Source organism: Hibiscus syriacus, unplaced genomic scaffold (assembly GCF_006381635.1).
Source record: "Hibiscus syriacus cultivar Baekdansim isolate YM2019G1 unplaced genomic scaffold, ASM638163v2 tig00110472_pilon, whole genome shotgun sequence".
Lineage (NCBI taxonomy): Eukaryota > Viridiplantae > Streptophyta > Magnoliopsida > Malvales > Malvaceae > Hibiscus > Hibiscus syriacus.
Window position 1 is genome coordinate 3,019,913 of NW_024062752.1, and position 19,707 is coordinate 3,039,619.

At 34.6% G+C, this 19,707-nt stretch overlaps 2 protein-coding genes and 2 pseudogenes across 2 annotated transcripts; 1 reads left to right on the forward strand and 3 right to left on the reverse strand.

The window, feature by feature from the left end:
• Positions 1-749: 749 nt before the first annotated feature.
• On the reverse strand, positions 750-5,030 carry LOC120127926 (ATP-citrate synthase beta chain protein 2-like). The gene is made up of 15 exons (XM_039145737.1): positions 4,928-5,030; positions 4,656-4,779; positions 4,450-4,552; positions 3,775-3,840; positions 3,570-3,693; positions 3,306-3,440; positions 2,967-3,091; positions 2,554-2,671; positions 2,181-2,336; positions 1,963-2,091; positions 1,763-1,895; positions 1,544-1,671; positions 1,163-1,345; positions 990-1,060; positions 750-852 (listed from the first exon to the last, which is right to left on the reverse strand). Exons 2-15 carry the CDS (start codon positions 4,753-4,755, stop codon positions 831-833), a joined length of 1,593 nt encoding a protein of 530 aa, XP_039001668.1. The 5' UTR covers positions 4,756-4,779; positions 4,928-5,030; the 3' UTR covers positions 750-830.
• Positions 5,031-7,215: 2,185 nt separating this feature from the next.
• On the reverse strand, positions 7,216-10,930 carry LOC120127791 (annotated as a pseudogene).
• Positions 10,931-11,904: 974 nt separating this feature from the next.
• On the reverse strand, positions 11,905-15,793 carry LOC120127792 (DNA-directed RNA polymerases II, IV and V subunit 9A-like). Its single transcript, XM_039145613.1, has 4 exons — positions 15,510-15,793; positions 13,304-13,376; positions 12,826-12,984; positions 11,905-12,008 (listed from the first exon to the last, which is right to left on the reverse strand). Exons 1-4 carry the CDS (start codon positions 15,791-15,793, stop codon positions 11,928-11,930), a joined length of 597 nt encoding a protein of 198 aa, XP_039001544.1. The 3' UTR covers positions 11,905-11,927.
• Positions 15,794-18,033: 2,240 nt separating this feature from the next.
• LOC120127912 lies at positions 18,034-18,986 on the forward strand (annotated as a pseudogene).
• The last annotated feature ends 721 nt before the right edge of the window (positions 18,987-19,707 follow it).

The window sequence follows — 19,707 nt, forward strand, 5'->3', positions numbered from 1 at the left end:
TTTAAAAAATGATCTAAAGCCCTTTCCCCCCCTCCCCCTCTCATTGTAACCCTTGAATACAACACCATTTAGCATTACAGACACTAATAGAAAAATCAAACAACCATTACCCCTCCAAAATGCAGAACACCAATGACTCCGAAAAATTAGAAAGCTGGAGAAAAAAAGCAGGTTGTTACTACACGCATTCACTTGGTGTAGAGGACATCTTCCCATGGGTGTCGGTATAGTGGCTGCTTCAATCTCTTCTGGTCGAACGTGTGCCTGAGATATCGAACAATTAAATGTAAGGACCTAATAAATACATAAAAGTGTTAGCAAAGGCAACGCATTCCAGCAAACATCTCTCTCTCTAATTGCAATATTCTCTGTATCATTCAATGCAACCTTTTCACCGTCGTTAGACCATCTAAATTCGTATCAGATATCGTGCTTAAAAGTGGAAGGGGTTTCCAAACTCCAATGATGACTAAGATCATCCGATGGTTTGTTTGTAAGCAAATCAAAAAATTTAAAGCAAAAACAAAGAGTTCAGGTATGAAAATTCCGAAGTGTAATCAAACTTACCCAATCAAACCAATGGATCTTGCTAACACAAAGAGCCCATTAAGGTATCCGATTTCAACTATCTCATCAATCTCTTGCTTGGTGAACATCCCACTACCGGCAAGAAGATCCAAGAAAAGAGACCCAATGGCACCATCGACGTTGAGGACAAGGTTGTTAGCCTTGGAAAGCGTATATGTTTCAACTTGGACGGCATATTCCATGTACTTAACAGATGGGAAATGTGTGCGAGCAAACCGTTGGAGGAGCTCCACTCTCTTATCTCAGTTGTCCCCTCTCTTAATCCTTTTAACACGAAGCAAAGCAAGTATTGCAACCATTAGACATGTAATAGGATATTCAGGAAATAACAGAAAACCAGATATCATGGTTACTGCATTTTCAATGGTTTAAAAATATTGACCATTAAAAACCATTTGTACCTGTGGCCAATTCCTGGCACACGAATACCCTTCTTTTTCATGCCTTCAACAAACTCACAAGGCGTATGACACTGTAAAAATGAAGCACAGAGGAAGCATATTAGAATGTTATATGAAAAGAGTCATGACACACCAAGCTATCCCAAACCTTTACAACCACCATTGAAACTTACCCTGTCGTAAGCATCTTTAAAGTATCGAGCAGCATCATCAATGGCACCGCCAAATCGAGGACCGATAGTAAGCAAACCAGAAACAAGACTGGAAACTAGGTCTTTTCCAGCTCTAGCAGTCACTATGGTGTTGTGAGCACCAGAGACACATGGACCATGGTCGGCACAGAGCATGATGCATATCTGGATAGATCATACTTATTAGTGAAAACAAAACAGAACCTTCACTTTCTAAAGACGGAGACAGCATAAAATGAAAACAAAAGAAAATGATTAAGCTCAACCTAACAAAACTGTAAAAATAGTGAAAAATTGATGAGAAATGTGGCTTTTTAGTGGCACAAAACCCATACGAGGGTAACATAATTTTCAGTAGCCTACCTCAATAAAATGAGTACAGTATCTGGGAAGGCTACGCTTGAACCACAAGAGAGAAATGACGTCACCAACGCCATAACCTTGCTCAACAATGGAAGACATAGGCACACCAGCATAGCATGGCTCCTCACCTGCAAATCAGGTTCAAAGAAAGAAGTTAGTAATGTCCATGTATTAAACATCTTTTTCGGTTTCCAACATATATGGGTTAAGACAACGTACCCCTGTCATCAGAGATAGTTGAAATAATATGTGTTGGAGCACGAACTTTCCCACTCTTAATTGCAGTGTTAAGATCTTCCGGGATTTGTGGAGGCTTGACTTCCTTCACGGGTGTAATCTTCCCTTGTTCAACCTAAAGACACAAGTACATCAATATAACTAAAGCATAGAACGGACTTCAGCCAAGATAAAAAACTTACCAGTTTCTCAAACGTTTCCTTGATCGCAGCTTCAAAAGCTTCATATGAAGTGGGAACTACAGCTCCAACATCCTTTAGTGCTTGATTCTTCGCCTGTGCAGACTCCATCTCACCACCACTCTTAGCTCCCTAAATTAGTAATAAGGTAAAAGGTTATGTCTCAATAATAGCAGTAACCCCATAGTTGAATAAGGAAGAACGTTAAGCTGGTAACTTACAGCATGACCAAACTGTACTTCTGATTTGAAGAGTCGTGCACAAGTTCCACTGACCCAAGCGACCACTGGCTTGTTCACTTTACCCTGTTTCAGGGCTTCAACCAAGGAATACTCATCTCGGCCACCAAGTTCTCCAAGAACAACCATCATCTTTACCTGAGTTGGGCATGGAAAAAAAATCAGGCACTTTCTTTTTCAGTGCAGGGGGATACTTCAACATCATTTATAAATTTTGAATTGTTAATCCCAGTAAAAACTAAGATTGGAGTTGGGTGGGTAAGTTTTTTATTTTCCTAACCATGCCTTCTTCGCATATGTAGCAACAAACAGTAGGCAATAAACTAAAAGGAATTGAATGAAATTAATAATTTACCTGTGGTATGTTGTTAAATCGCAAAACATGGTCAGATAAAGTGGAGCCTGGGAAGACATCTCCTCCAATTGCAATGCCTACATAATTTTTTAATGTGTACCCAAAAGTTAATATTTTAGGGGCTGTTTGTTTACTTCAGAATGATTAAACGCTAAATGATTCAAATGCTGAATGATTCAAATACTGAATGATTCAGAGGTTCTGTATGAATTAACTCTAAATGTGACATGTTGTTTGATAATGACTCTGAATAATTCAGAATGTACTTCTGTGCTGAATCATTCAACACTGTTTTGCTGAATCAGTCAACACTGAATCATTTAGAGGTGCGAAACAAACGCGATGAATGCTGAACCGTTCAACATTCAACGCTGAATGGTTCCATTAAGAGGCAAACAAACAGCCCCTTAGAGTATAAATTTGCATTTGTTTCAGCAGGTACGAATAAAGAGCAAACTGTTAAAAGCTTATTCTTACCTTCATAGATTCCATCTGTAACGCGGGCAATAGTGTTGTACATTTCATTTGACATGCCACCCTGCAATTATTTTATAAAGATATGTCACAACTAATAATATGAGCATGGATTCGCCGCCAAGGAAATAACATAAATGTCAAATTGACGTCAGAGATTGCCCCACAAAGAGCCACAGTGCAATTGCTTAAGGGGAAGAGAAAAAGGTGTAACTGCACAGACACGCGCACCCATGCAAACAGAAAAAACTATCACTATCACTATCACTATCACATACAGATTTGGAGACGAAGCCAACAGATCCAGGCCGGTACAGCTTGCATTGAACAATATTGTCAATTGTTCCAGCAGTGTCGCCAATCTTAAAAGCTCCAGCCTGAATTCCTCCAACGGTAGCTGGGCCAATAACAACCTGCAAGTCCATAAGTATTAAGCTCAAATTACAGTGAAAGAGGACCAAAAAATTAATCATTATAATAAGACATGTATTTATTTGATGATCGTACTGGTTGCATAGTTTGGTTTTCATCATCTTGCTCACCTTATTGTTGGAACGTGCATATGCAATCAACTGCTTGGTGTCTGACTCAGGAACACCTTCAGCAATTATAGCGACAACTCGAATGGTTGGCTGTTTCAGAGCAGCCATGGATGAAGCAGCAGCACTGCAAGTAAAATAAAATGCAATTGTTTAACTTGTGCATTCAAGAACTCCTGCTCTATAAACAGCATAAACGAAGACTAACCTACGGAATGATGCAAAGTTGATAAAAACATCAGCAGTTGGATGTGCAGTACATGCTGCTTCAATGCTGTAAAATATATCAATTCAAAGGTTAGAGAATATAAAACAAGGAGAATGCAAGTTGACCAATCAAATAACAGGGTAAGCTGTCCAACACTATCTTACTCTATAAAGGATGTAAAATCAAATGTATATATTTACTGAATGTCCTTTCACATATTAAATTATTAATTAGCAGCAACTAACTGTGCACTACTTAGCTATACACATTGGTTGCCATATACAAGAAACAATTAACAGAAACGTAAAGTCCCTACGCTCATGAAAAGATAGACCAAGCTATAGTATCATAGGTCAATTATTATCTTATTTGTCAATAGTATATTAAGTGAATCTTTCGAAGGAAAAAAGAGGAAGAAGAAGAAGAAAGATATTATAAGATAATAGATGATCATCCTATAACGGCCTAATATAAAATCTTCAGAAGCAAGTTCTACGCTTTCCATAGGTCCATTTAACTAAATTATTCAAGTTTACATGCAGGCGCGCGGTGTATAAGGTAACATGCCATAAAGTTCATTTACCATAAAACACTTTCAGGACACAAATTAATAATCAAAGAAGATAAGGTTGATCAAGAAATAGAAACAGAAAGAGAAGAGCTAAATCTTATTACGTAGAATGTACTGGGATCGCAATTTCCTCTTGACCGAAGAAAAGTTTCTGAAATCCCTCAGCACCAGGATTAATAATACCAGCAACAGACGGTGTTTCCCTCCCTACAAATTCAAAAAGCATAAATTCAGTACCGATCAAGCAGGAATCAACTTAAATAATAAACTTCCACTTAAGTTCTTAAATGAATCAGAAAGGGATCCGTACCGCAAAGGAAATCAAAATCAAGCATTCGTTGAATAGGAAGTTGTTTGTAGTTGTAGAATAAAGCTTGCGTAGTTCCAGAAAATAACTGTCCAGTGGCCATGGCTTTGGCTCAAAAGAGACCTGTCAAACACGAACACGATTTTAACTCGTTTGCATCTATTCGATCCATTAAAAAGCATCCTGATCCAAAATTACAACTAACTTGAACCTAAAAACAAACCAGATCTCAACAAACAAACAAGACGAGAGCAAATAAAATGAAATAAAATCACCGCAATGCAGTCAAAACAGTAGTATAACAAGAAGAAACGCGAGATCTCTAGCTCTAAATAGCTAATTCTTCAGCCAAACAAACAAATAGAAGTACCTTAACGAAATTTTTTGATGAAAGAATCGGAATAAAGAAGGGAAGAAACACACGGAAAGTGACTCAAATTGGAATTTGAGAGAAAAAGAAGCAGATCTGAGAGGGGATGCAATCTTTACCTGAGGATATAAAATTGGTAGGAAATGCAAATGGTGGAAAATATGAGGAACGGTAGATACGGAATTTATATCGATCGATACAGAGGGAAAATTGATTGCGAACTGCGAAGGAGTAACTACTAGCTAGAGGAGAGGGCCACCATACCTAACCACGTGGCGTTAAATAGTTAGCTCGCTGAATAACAATTCTTTTTTTTTCCTGGTAATTTTGTTTTTGTATGATTAAATATTATATTTGTAAGCTCTTAAATTTTATAAAATGTATTCATATTAAGAATGATATTAAAAAAATAATGGATCCATTGTAAGTACAATTGTTCAACCAATAAAAAAATAAATATTAAAGTTAGTATTAAATTTTGATTAAATGTAGAATGACGTACATGAATTTTAATTTAATTTTATATATAATTTTTTTTACTAAAGTAAATATATTTATTTATTTTTATATTGATAGATATTATTAATCATGTATTAAATTAATTACATCTATATCAATTTTAATAATTTTTAAAAAATTATATAAAATTAAAATTTATAATTTTATATATTTGATATCTATTTTATAATTTTTGTAGACAATATATTTTATTTGTATTTGGTAAGAGTTGCGGTTTGGCGTTTGGGTGGTAGTTGGTTGGGGTTAGGCGAAAGTAAAGCTAAGAAAGTTGGCCTGACTTGACTTAGAAATTTAGATGACTTACTAAATATAACGTACTTAAAGATGGATCGAGGTGTAGTTTCTCTTGAATTTATAAGCGCAACATACGAGTATGGCCACAATTGGCAATATGGAACACAACATCACCGGCCCGTCTCATTCTTCGAGTTAATTAATTCTTTGTGTAGATTTTATGAACATTATTAAATATGTTTAAATTTTTAATGTTGTTTTGTTTTTTTTAGTTTAAAAAAATTAATAACTTCTTAATTATGTGTACTGTTTAATTTTTTTAATATTTTATTAAAAACTAATAACATCATATGATAAATTACGTGCGACTTGACACATAATCCGAATAGAAATAAAAATAATTACCAACGCTAATTAAAATTTTAATTAAAAATATATGGATTGAAAGTACAATTGGATGAGCTGTAATTGTGACTATAAAATCATTCTATTCATGGTCAATTGCAACGTCGACAAGAAAATACAAGATAGGGACCAATGTTGATAGCTATAAATTAAAAACAAAGAATGAGAGGGAATGCATTTGTATTGGACTAATACTGACGCAGCAAAGACTATTTGTCTCATTCTTTTACAAGAGATTCTATGTCGGAATTCAAATGTGGCGTATATTCTATAAATGGTCAAATTAACATATAAGAAAACAAATATAAATACTTTAATCCAAATAACCGGAAAAGGAGTTAATATAATAATAGTATTTTTCATCGAATTCGATAAAACATATTAAACAAGATTAACACATTGTATTTAATATTTGGATCTAAAACTAGATCCAAGGGACATTAGCCTATGCTGCGCCCATATTCCCTATAACATTTTTAATGATTTGTACTTTAAAAAATTGCTTAAAATTAATTTTTAGCTGATAAAATAATAGTTTTGTTGGATAAATAAAGAGGAAAGACGATTTAGATTTTTAAAATTTCTGAAGTGCTAATTAAATTTTTAATATTTTTAGAATTAATGATTTTTCTTATAAAACTTTTGGTTCTTATTCACTTGATTAATTGGTGAAACCAATTTCAATGAGGAATTGTTTGTGATGCTTTTGTCTCTGTTAATAAATGAAGTCATGCAAATTAATCCAAACAGTTTACATAGCCTGCTGCCTGTGTGCAATTTAATTTTTCAATGGTTAAAACTTGACCTTTTTCACCTTGAATTTCAAAGCTTTACTTACTATTGAGCATAAAGCCATCACCGTTGACTGGTACAACATTGTAGAATTTATGCAGCTGCGTACACAACGTGTAATCTAAGAGCGTTCAATATTTATCTGCTTTTGACTTGGAGGAACACAAAACTCAACACATCATAAAATTTGTCATCATATGATTATCAAATCTGACTATTGATTTTATCAACAATGGCATAATATGTTTAAAAAAACATCTTTATTTGACATTTACATCCGAGTCCGAGTAACCCGAGAAACACAGTGAACTATTGTTGTATGCCAAAGGGATAATTATAAGACTTGACAGGTCCAACCAAGTGAAGGGCTTCCTTAAGTGCATTCAGAAGATGCTCAGCGTGATGTTCAATGCCAGAGTCACCATGCTGAGACCGCATGGAGCTCAATACTCTTCCAACAATCTGATGATCATAACAAAGAATGTTAACAGCTGGCCAAGAAACACGAAGAAAAGTAAAAGCTTTATTCATGATGAAAAAAAAATAAGGTTATAATTGGATTCGGGTGTGACTGTCAGATGTATATGTGTTCGAGTATCTCAACAAAAATAAAAGTTGGAGAATATGGACAACCTACCTTCCGAGCATAGCCACCATATGCAATTCCACCAATTAAGAATGTAGATGATTGGATTCTGCACCTGCTGTATAAGTTTTTCTCATTATTTCCCTAGACGAAATGGATCAAACTTATGAAAATATGGAAAAAATTGCACGTGTCGAAAATTTACATGTTATTCGGGTTTGAGTATGAGGGTTGGATACATGTATATGTTGACATAGGTTGCAAGTGCTATATTTAAACTATTTACTTGGAATCGAGTATGAGTGTTGGATACAAGTATATGTCTGGTATAGGTTGCAAGTGCTATAAATTTACACTCTTTACTAGGACTCAAGTAGGACTGTTGGATACAGGTATATGTCCGGCACGTATATGTATTACTTTTTGAAGTTTTTCATGTATTTTAGCGATCTTTGAAGCATCATATCCTCATACCGTCGAATGCATAAAAAACAGATACTCTGGAAAAATGAAGAATTGGAGTAACAGAGAATTTACATGTGATGTGTGTTTGAAAAAGTCCCCTTTTCTTCAGACCATCAACTGTATGAACATTGGTTCCACCTGCTAGCTTTGCAAGTGCTAAAATTTAACTTTACTTGGAATCGAGATGAGTGTTGGATACAGTATTGTCTGGTATAGGTTTGCAGTGCTATAACACTCTTTACTAGGACTCAAGTAGGACATACAGGTATATGTCCGGCACGTATATGTAATCAACTGTATGAACATTGGTTCCACCTGCTAGCTGAAGAAAGCCTAGATAAAAACAGGTGAGACTCAGTAATCTAGGCTCAATTGGAATTAGTGAAGACGAACCTTAATACATTCATACATACATGTATACACACACGTATACATGTACACATACTTACCAGGAGGCCTTTCTCTAGAAGCAGTAACATGAACAGCGAAAGCAATCGATTCTCTTGTGGCACCTCGTCCAATATCTCCACTCATTGGACGACCATCCAACTGTAAAATCACATGTTAGATCATTTCTATTAATGTCACTCAAATTTTGGGAATATGTGGTTTTAGAATTAGGCCAGACCTGCCATAAATTGAAGCAAGACAAATGAGGTTCCATGATGCTATACATTTGATTCATTGCAGGAATAGTTGCATCCCCAGTATCAGGCAAGCTGACCTATAGGTAGTAATGAAACCGATGATCTGGAAGCTAATACGAAATCCAGTATTTAATCGATAACACATATTATCAATCATGGTTAAGAAATGGTTACACTTACTGCTACTAATCTCAGATATTTAACTGAATCTGCCAATCATCCCAAAGTTCTTTAAAGATTAGTCTGCCTGCAAGATAAAGTCTGGTTTTGCTCGCACAATTGCAATTACTTGTATTTGATAAAATCCAAACTGTTTTTGGTTTTCGTGACATTTTATACCTTCCACTTGTATGTATCTCTATAGCATCGACATCATTAGTTTTAAGGAGTTCAGCTGTAGCTCCAGCGTCTCTTACATACGTAACCTCACCTGAATCAGTTTGAAGTAAAGATTAGGCCTAAGAAATAGATAGAACATTAAGAAAAACACATGCCAGGGTCAAGAGTGGCCGTAGATTGTAAGAGTTTATAACATTGGAGGAATAAAGGCTTGTACAAGCAAGAGAAAGAAGCAATGCTTACTTATTTTATCATACGGGCAAATCGGAAAACAACGACCGCAACCATAGCAGCGTTCTGTTATCACTCCACTCTGCATCACAAATGAATCTGAATCACAACAACTGAAACTCAGATTCAAGATTCATTGAAACTGAAAAATGAGTCAAAGAGGATGAAAGAAACAGACCTTAGTTTTGCCGTTTGATTGGTACCAGAGAGAGTTCCATTGTAGATTTTCTCTCTCAAAGGAAATAGCATTTGCAGGACAAACATTTTCACAAGGCCTAGGGCAGTCAGAAGGACAATTCTCTGGATCAAATTCTAAGATAAAGAGTACTAAGATCAGGACCAATGAAAGCACTAAGAAATCTACGCACTCAACAAGTGCTTAAAGTCGGTTGATCCAGAAGTAACTTCTTCATTCAAGGACTCAAATCTTAAAGTTTTATGTCTTTAAGGGTTCAAATCATGCAGGGTCTTGGCTATTTTTGGTTGGGAAATGCATTTGCAGGACAAACATTTTTCACAAGGCCTAGGGCAGTCAGAAGGACAATTCTCTGGATCAATTCTAAGATAAAGAGTACTAAGATCAGGACCAATGAAAGCACTAAGAAATCATACGCATCAACAAGTGCTTAAAGTCGGTTGATCCAGAAGTAACTTCTTCATTCAAGGACTCAAATCTTAAAGTTTATGTCTTACGGGTTCAAATCATGCAGGGTCTGGCTATTTTTGGTTGGGATCATTCAAGTTTGCTAGCTGCATTGTTAAATGAGTTCATCTCCGATTTATGTTATTTGGGTCGAGCTGGGCAGTTTTTTATGTCAAAATATTTCGAAGAAAACAAAGAGTCCGGGTGCAACAAAATCATGGAACTGATTTTATAGAAGCATAAACAAATTTCACAATTAAAAGGAATGATCATCAAATCTTGAGGAAATTGAATGGAGTATGTATATACCAGCTTTACGGAAATGAAGATCATCATCGTCATTAACACTTATCATCACCCAAGGTCTTCTAACTGACACAATCTCCCTAGCTGCTTCAATGCCTTCATTTACAGCACTCATACAGAGGATCCGCAGCACAATCAATACAATCAACTGAAAAGATATATAGTCACACATCAACAAAATTTAAACTTTTTTTCTCTAAAAAGCTAGAAAATTCACACAACATGCTCACGTATATGCTCAAGTAAAAGGTAATACAATTAACTTGTAAATTGTAATCTTTACCTCCAGCTAGAGTATAAACAAGGGACAGGTTCGTATATCGACTACATCCTGGGAAAAGAAATACAAAGGGTGAAAATTAAGTTTCAATAAAGCAGTGAGACGAATATCCGTAGGTTTTAGAATCTTGGGTACCTCAAAGCTAGCACCACATATGAGCTTGACCCAGTTTCCCTGCTGCAGAGATAAGTGCGGGGAACATGATTTTGAAGTAATCCCTATTGATTTTATGAGGTTTTTAACGTTCTGAAGTGGGTTTTTGCTTCCAAATGTTACATTCACTACAGAGAGAGAATAAACTATTAAAAACAAACCAAGAACAAATGAAAAATGACCGAACTGTAAGGTAAGGGAGATAAAAGCGGACCATGGTGTTGAGGGGGAATTGCAGAACTGCAGTAGAAGCTCAAAGCCATGGCTGAGAAGCTGGCAAAGATGGAAAAGAGCAACATGTTAATGGATAACTATACGATATTTTTATTTTGCTTTTGGGTCAACTCGCCCAAGTATTTTGGTAAAATACACCCACAGGTCACTCAATTATGACTAAAATTACAAATGAGTTATTAAATTTCAAAAAATTACAAATAGATGATTCAATTAATCGATTATTATAAATAATCGCTTGGTTGGATATCTGAAAGTGTTGTGCAGCGGGCCGCCATTGAAACGTAACTTATGTAGGGAACAAGCTTGATTGGTTGGGCTTTGCTTTGTATTAGATAGGGAAATGTTGATGAAATCATTGATCCTCAAGGGAAAAGGTTAATCCATGGTGTCCGGGGAAATTTGCTGAGACAGCTAAAAAGTGTGTCGGATCGTGGAACTTGAGTTTTGCCTTCAGTTGGAGGAAAATTTAGACATACAGCAATGATCGCCATTGTTGAGGAGACTGCGAGCTTTGTTCTTCTCACGGACAATCAATCCGACTCTTCATGAAGTAACTGTATGTGATATCAGCATTTATATTGTATCATATATGGATATGGATATGAAGATAATCTTCCAAATATTCAGGAAAATATATTAAAAAAAACAACAAACCGATGTCTGACGGATAGCATATTATACTCTTTCAGAATCAGAGTAATATAACATTAGAGAACTGAGATGAGCAGAAAAGGAATATTAACCATAAGATAAGATTCAATAGGCTAAAAGTGGAAAGTTTTACTCTACCTGAATGAATTCAAGTTCACATGATATAATGAGCTTCAGCAAGTGGGAAATTCAGTACATAAGATCATAACTAGAGCTCATTATGTATATAGAAATGGAAATAAAGATGAAATTGTGAGGAGAACCAGAGATTTTGAAATCTTTTACAAGGTCAGTTGAGCAAGGAGTGACACAAAGACTCCTTAAACAATTAACACAGAAGTCTTAGTAAAAGTAGTTTGTCAAAAGAAAGATTACATTGAGCAGCTCTGATCATCAACTTATGAGAGCAACCACATCTCAATCTCTCCACCGATGTCCACAGTTTGGATTACAGCAGACAAAAAACAGTGTCATACCTTCCTCCCCTCTAGCAGTTGCCTGAAAAAAAATGTTGCATTAGAAGAAAATAATCACCACTCATCAAGTCATCATGCATTAATACATTCTAGATAAAAGGCCCGTGCCACTAATCTCATCTATGTTTACCCAGAGTGGGGAGTGGTTCTAGATAAGGGTATACTCGATTTTTTTCTAAGTATTTTTCTTCATATATTTGGATGAATATTATCACCATACACATATTCGAATGTCTTACAGACAGATGCTTTAGGGAAAACGAAGAAGAGTTTAAGCAAAATAGATTCTCATTATATATAGATCACCCTTGAGCTAGACGGAGGAAAACAATGAGAAAAATAGGCCATAAAAGTAGAAGAAAAAGGGAAAAATACAGATATCCTACTGAGTATTAATTGTAGATATCACCCACAGCTTTTACATTTTCGATAAAATGATAACCACAATAAAGTTCAACGCTAAAATTGAAAAATCTTAAAAGAAGATGCAACAATATGAGAATCTGATACAATGCACACCATCTTGAGTTTAATACCTATCAAACTTTTCAGTAAATTCTTTCCTTTAATTTCTAAAACACAGAGAATCCTCAAGTAATGAATCACATTTTTTCCTTATAATAAGGATCAGGATTTTAAAAAAGGTCCGCGACCACGATATAGCGGTTTCGCCGCGTCCGAGTTACCAGCGACGGCCACAATAGCGCCCGCGACGGTCGCAATCACGGTAAATCCAAAATAACCGAAAACGCGACGCGACCGCGATTTGAAACCCTGATAAGGATTTCTCCGGTAACATGTATCCATAAACAAAAAACTTAAGTACGTAGGAAGTTTACCTGGAAGAACACAGCCTCTCCGTGTTTACAATTGGCGCAAATAATGGCTTTAGTCCTAGGAAGAGTTGGATCAGCAGCCACATCCTGCAATACTTGAGTGCGTTCACCAGCAGAGTGATGCACTTCATTTCTATACACACAGTTGTTTTCAGCAACCTCCTACATAAATACACAACAATCCCAATTTAAAACTTTTAACTTCTGGTATTCGAGTCATAATTCACAAAAACAAAAGAATTCATCTTCTAAATTGGAAAATTTAGAGAGAAACTGTAAAACGGAATGGAATGAGTTAGGGATTAATGTGGGCTTAACATGGAATCAAAAAGTGTATTATACCCTAAATGAAAAAGGGGGGGAAAACAAGACAACCTAATCTTAGTTCTAATTCTTCATACGCATTCAATCCACACACACACACACACACACAAAAGAGGAATTTTCATCCACAAAAATAATAAAATAAAGTAAAAAAGACCTGGTGATCGCAATTGCGGCAAGCGTAGAGGAGAATCTTGGTCCCTGTCTTCCTCGGGTAGAGGATGTTGTTGCTTTATCAACCAAATAATAAATTCAAAACTTTAAGCGCGGCAAGAAAATCGAGGGATGGAATGGTAAATGAATGAAAATAAAAAAAAAACTAAAAGGGATGAAAAATGCAAGAAAAGAATGACTGCATAAAGATTAAAGGGCTGTGAGAGCTGACCATCGCGGCAAAAACTCATGGTACTAATCTTTTCCGATTAATATTTGTTTTTCCGGGAGATTTAGAAAAGGCATAGAATATTTGGGTTCTTTTAGTAGCGGGATCTTTGAGTGTTGCAAGTCTCGGTGGGGAACTTGAGGAGGTTTTCGAGCGTCGGTGGCTTTATTCTTTCATTTTAATAAGGGCGGGACGGGGAAGAGACTATATTAGTAATTTAATATAGGGTAAACTATACTGGAAGTCTCTAAATGTTTAGAGAATTTATATTTTGGTCATTGAATCTTTAATTCGCTTTCATTATTATCTTTATCAATGTTAAGAAAGTACTGACATGTACGAATGATAATTGGCCAGAATCTAGTGTGTTTTAATTCAATTGATCTGACATGAACGACTTAAAAAATTGAATTAGATTGAGCCGACTTAAAATTTTGTAAATGGTGAGGTCATATCAAATTTAAAGTGAAAGATATTCGCCCAACCTAAGATAGTAGTATAAGTTCTATATTTAAAACATAAATACTATAATACCACATCTTTATATTTTTTCAATTTATCCCTAATTTTTTGAAATATTTTTTTATATTTGGATCAGATCAGGATGAGTCGACAAAAATTTCGACACATTGTCATCCTACTAACATGGACACATTAATATTTTCCCCAAAAAAAAATCCTAAGATTTCAAATTGGTAAAATATTTTGTTTGATACAAAAAATATGGTTCAAGTTAATACGATGGTTGAATGTGATAAACTGAAAATGTTTAATTTGCAATTAGGTTGGACCATCGCCCTGTTTTACTATTGTTTCTGTTGTCGTTTATGATTTTTTAATCAAAAGATCATAAATTATTCTTATTCTCTTTTTTTTTATCGAAAGTGACCACTTTTAAGCATATTTAGTCTGCGTTATCTAAGATTATGGGGCATAATCTTGATTTCATTACAAGAATACAAAGTTAGTTGGGAAACATGACGGACACGATGTAATATTGAATGTAATCTTAGCTTTTGGTACAACATTGGGTGTAATAATAACAATTTTGGTGGGGCAAAAATTTCCACTTGGATAACATATTATTCGTTTAGGAACTTGTCATCTTTGCTGCCTGTAAAAACTGCAAATCATTACCACCGATTGGAAGGTTGCCATCGTTAAAAGATCTCTCAATGGTGGTTTGGATGAGGTGCGCAAGGTTGGTATGGAAGCTGTTCGGAGAAAATCAATGAATTGCATTGCATCTTTAGAGACTTTTTCTTTTGAGAGTCTACCAAACCGGACGGAGAGGGACGCTTGTGAGGTGATGAGCAAGTGTCCAAGTTTCCCAGCCTTGGTAAGCTTTCGATCAGACAATGTCCTCAATTGTTGGGAAGCTTGTCAATCCATCTTCAATCCTTGCAGAGACATGAAATCGAAGAGCGCAAGAGATTGATGGTTTCAATTTTAAGTTTTCCAACACTGCTTGAATTAAGCGTCAAAGGGTGTGAAGAATTGGTGGACCAATGCTCGTCTTCACTATTGAGGAGGTACCTCTTTGCAAAGTGTGAATCTTTCGAGCATTTCAAAGTTTAGTATTGCAACTGAGAAGAAAGTTGAGGTTTGAAAACTCGTGGTTTTTGGGAATAAATTTTTCATATAAATCTTAATATTATCTATTTTACTATTGTTCTACCTTTATTATTATCGTATTTGTATTACTACAATCTAAATTCTAAATAACAATAGTTTCAATCCGACGCCTGCTTCTGAGAATTTTTTTCTCATTAAAAGCATGAACAAAAATGCCAAATGAACCCGAGCATTAGAAACACATGAACCTTGAATCCATCACATTCACAGACACTTCCCATCAACAAAATAAATATTTTATAGAAAGAAAATCCCTTCTTCCCCGTTAATTTTCTTTCGACCAACGAAGCCAATTCATCAACGACGATTTCAGTTTGCTTTCGATGGTATAAGAGCTATATTTCACCATACGGCGTTGCCTACGCCCAATTTCAGCTTGGGTTTATTGTACCTATAAATCTTATATTTGTCGATCTCCTCCTTGCTAACTGTTCCCACTGTCAAACCGTTCTCTGTCGGCGGCGGATCGTGATCCGGAAGTGCACCGCCATCAAACGATGACGCGGACGGTGATGGTTGATTCGATGAACTGCTGTTGATATCATTGCCTTTCGTTTCGAGCATCTGTTCTCCACCGGACGGCTGGTTCGACGCCTTGACGCCCTCCATATCTCTCGCAGAATCCGCCATTTTTAAAAAATTGATACAGTTTAGGTGACGTTTGATTCGTTTGAATGTTTATAAATATGTGAATGAATTAGAATCTGTAGGAATTGAAATCCAATTCCATATTATGTTTGGTTGGCAGGAAATGAAATTAGAATCTAATTTCATATTCTGTTTGGTTCGCAGACATGTTAGATAATTTGATTTCAGTAATGTAAAATGACATAATTGTCCTTTTTATATTTTTTTGATTTATTTTAGTTTATTTTACAACTTACATGTAATAATATATTATAAAAATTAAAAAAATATTAAATTTTCATTTTATTGATTGATTATTCATTTCAATAAATTTTAAAAATCATGCTAATAAACATTATAAATTAAAATCAATGCAATTAAAATATGTTAATAAGTTACCAAAAGATAGAGCAATATTTTAATACATTCAAATCGGAGTATGTTAATTAGTTACAAAAAAATATACCAAAAACTATTTTTATTCAATATATGAATTAGAAATTCGACCAGACACGACTCAAAATAATAAAAAATTTATTTTTATTCAATAAAAACATTGACTTAATTGAAAAAAATTATATATAGAGGGGTATTATTATAATTATTCATAAATATATAAGGTAAAATTATATATTTTTTTTGGGTCGGTCAGGTTTTTTTCACCCTAAACCCGACCCGACCTGACCCGAATATCACACTTAAAAAAACCCGACCCGACTCGACCCGAATATCACACTTAAAAAACCCGACCCGACCCGAACAAAATAAAGTTTCATCCAACCCGACCCGAATATATGAATTATAAATCCGACCCGACCCGACCCAAAATAATAAAAAAAATTATTTTTATTTAATAAAAACAGTGACTTAATCCGACCCAAATTATATATATTTTCGGGTCGGTCCAGTTTTTTTCACCCTAAACCCAAACCCGACCCGAATATCACACTTAAAAAAACCCGATCCAACCCGGCCAAAATAAAGTTTGACCCGACCCGACCCGACCCGAATATATGAATTAGAAACCCGACCCGAAATAATAAAAAAATATTTTTATTCAATATATGAATAAGTTACCAAATGATTGATGATGGTAGTATGATCAAATTTCAAATTGAATTCTATCCATTTTTTTGATGGAATTCACTTTCCCTCATTTGATGGAATTGAATTCCATCAGGGATTCAAATTCCCTTTAAAAACTTGAACCAAACATGAGAAAGTGATAGAATTAGATTCTAATTCCCACTAATTCCAAGGAATTCCATCCAACCAAACGCCACCTTAGAGAGATAGGCCATAAACCATAGAAGAAATTTTCAAGCTAATAGTGCTTCGGCATATACATATTACATAATTATATAGTACAGGTCCTTGAAATGTAATATTTTTAGTTTTATGGGACTGTAAAGCTGTAATATTTGGTGATTTCGTGTAGTTTCGTTTCTATTATTATAATTAACTGTCTAAAATTAGTCCTTTGAATTTGGAAATTTTCTGAATTGACCTTCAATGTCGACCTTTTTTCAGCAATTTAATTTATTGCATTGTTCTGCTTTATATATGGATTGGGTAGATGGCCAGTACTTTTTTATCCGGTTTGAATAAGCAAATATTTTTATTTTATATAAATTTAATTTAAATAAATATAAATATTTAAATTAATTAGAGAAATATGGGAGACAAGGTACAAAGGTCACTCAATCTTTTATCACATATAGTTAGAAGGTAACTAAAATATTAACACATCACATCATCTAATGTGAATATATAAGTATATTTTTGGAATAAATATAATATAATATTTATTTAAAGATAATTTTCAATAATTTAATATTGATCGTTTACATTCATAATATTCATAATACTCGAATTCAAAACATTAAAAAAAGAATAATAATATTTTCACTACCGATATCACTTGGAATCGATTTTTTAAATTAATAAATAAATATATAAAATTGAGGCAGTGGCAGGCAAAGATGGGAAAAATTGGTTGGAACACGTAAACATATCTTAAAATTTTCCGAGAAAACAAATAATAGTGGAGAAATTTTAAAAATTTGGATGTAAATCAAACAGGATAAAACAGACAAACAAACAATACGTTGGCGCCTTTTTTGGGGTTCATTCAATGAAAGCTCTTATTTTTGTAGAATTTGGCGGGTGGCAAAAAATGTAATAAAACTATCTCCATCAATGGTGTTTCTGTCATTTCACAGCCCATGAACTAGGGTTTCGCGTCCCGTTTATAAATACTTTTCTGGATCCACCTGCGTGCGGTGTTTTATGTCGGTTTGATTAGTTTACCGCCACTTGAAAATTTTCCTTCTCTTTCTTCACTTTTTCTCCAGAGAAAATTGTCAGTCTCTCTGATCAACACAAAACAAAGCCACCCACCAAAATCTCCTCTTCATTTACACTTATTTGTTTTTTGGGATCATTTTCCATATTTTGATCCGTTTCACTTGAAACTTCACTGCCATTTGAGGTTTGTGTGTGTTACAACTGGGTTGGTTCCAGATCTTCAACAAAAACTAACAAAAAAAATGCTGGATCCAAGTGAAAAAGTTAGTGATCATCAATGTTCTTCACTTGATCATTAAGCTCAACTTTCCATTTCCTTTAGTTGATTCGCTTATTTTTGCTGCAGGGATCAGATTCTGAAGATCAAAGTTATGAACATCAAGAAACGATTTCACCAAAGGGAGCTCAAACTCAAAGCGTTTTCAACGAACAAATCAAGAAAACCTGCGCTGATTGCGGCACTTCTAAAACCCCTCTTTGGAGAGGCGGCCCAGCTGGTCCCAAGGTGTTAATCATTTTCCATTTCAACACTTATTTGATCTTTAATCTTTGATTTTTATTTCTTACACTTTAATTTGAATTTCTGCAGTCATTGGCAATGCTTGTGGGATCCGTAGCAGGAAAAGAGGAGATCAATCATAGGACTAAAGAAAGGGGAAGAGAAGAAATCAAAGAAATCATCAAACAACCTAGAAATTTTGGGGATAATCTGAAGCAAGATTGATATCATTGGGAAGAGAAGCTCTGATGAAAACATCAACGCTTGAGAATCAAAGGAGAAAGTTGGGTGAAGAAGAACAAGCTGCTCTTCTTTTAATGGCTCTCTCTTATGGTTCTGTTTATGTTTAATATTCGGGCGTCTAACCATTATTAAGTGATTTTTGCTCTATTCTTTAGTGCCAAGTGTTAAACTAATTGTACTGTGAGAAAAAATCAAGAAAATTTGAATGATCTGCTTTGCCTAATCTAATTTCAGCAGTAATTTATGTTTCCGGGATCTGATTTCTCCAATTTTTTATTGGATTTGTTTTGTCTTATTGAACGTGTGGGTTGTATAAACTTGACCCAAAGAGAAAGGTAAATTCCCTACAGAAAAGGTTGTTGAATCAGGATAAGGATGAAAAGAAACATAATAGAGGAAATGAAAATGAAGTTTCAAGGGAAATCGAGAATTTTCTTTGGCGCCAAACAGCGTAAAGACCATATACTTTTGGTAGGATTTGAATCAGATCAAAGTCAAATTCGAGTACAATATAAAAATCCAATCAGATCAAAGTTAAATTCTATTCTAATAATGTTAAAAAATTTATCCTATTCTCATTAATGTTTTAGAAAAAGATTTAGGAATCAATTTGATAAAAAATATATTTTAAAAGGTAAACGAAATTTTATTTTAATTTTTAAAATAATTTTAGTTAGTGTTGAAATGTACCAATTCAAATTCAAGTATATGTAACTGAATTTGAACGCTAATATAAATACTAATCTTATTTGTTACTAGCTTAAAGATCTAATTAAATAAATTTGGTAACTCTAAAGGAACGATCACAAATCAACCAGAAACTTACGTCTTCAGCAATCAAATGGTCTAATTTCCAAAAAAAAACAAA

Excerpts from the sequence above, each read along its gene's own strand:
- LOC120127926 (XM_039145737.1), bottom strand. The coding sequence starts at position 4,755 with ATGGCCACTGGACAGTTATTTTCTGGAACTACGCAAGCTTTATTCTAC. Across the intron at positions 4,553-4,655 it reads TGATTTTGATTTCCTTTGCG|GGAGGGAAACACCGTCTGTT; the intron begins GTACGGATCCCT and ends TTGAATTTGTAG. Across the intron at positions 1,346-1,543 it reads ACTGTACTCATTTTATTGAG|ATATGCATCATGCTCTGTGC; the intron begins GTAGGCTACTGA and ends TGATCTATCCAG.
- LOC120127792 (XM_039145613.1), bottom strand. The coding sequence starts at position 15,793 with ATGGCGGATTCTGCGAGAGATATGGAGGGCGTCAAGGCGTCGAACCAG. Across the intron at positions 13,377-15,509 it reads GGCGTAGGCAACGCCGTATG|CAACAACATCCTCTACCCGA; the intron begins GTGAAATATAGC and ends TGGTTGATAAAG. Across the intron at positions 12,009-12,825 it reads GAGAGGCTGTGTTCTTCCAG|GCAACTGCTAGAGGGGAGGA; the intron begins GTAAACTTCCTA and ends ATTTTTTTTCAG.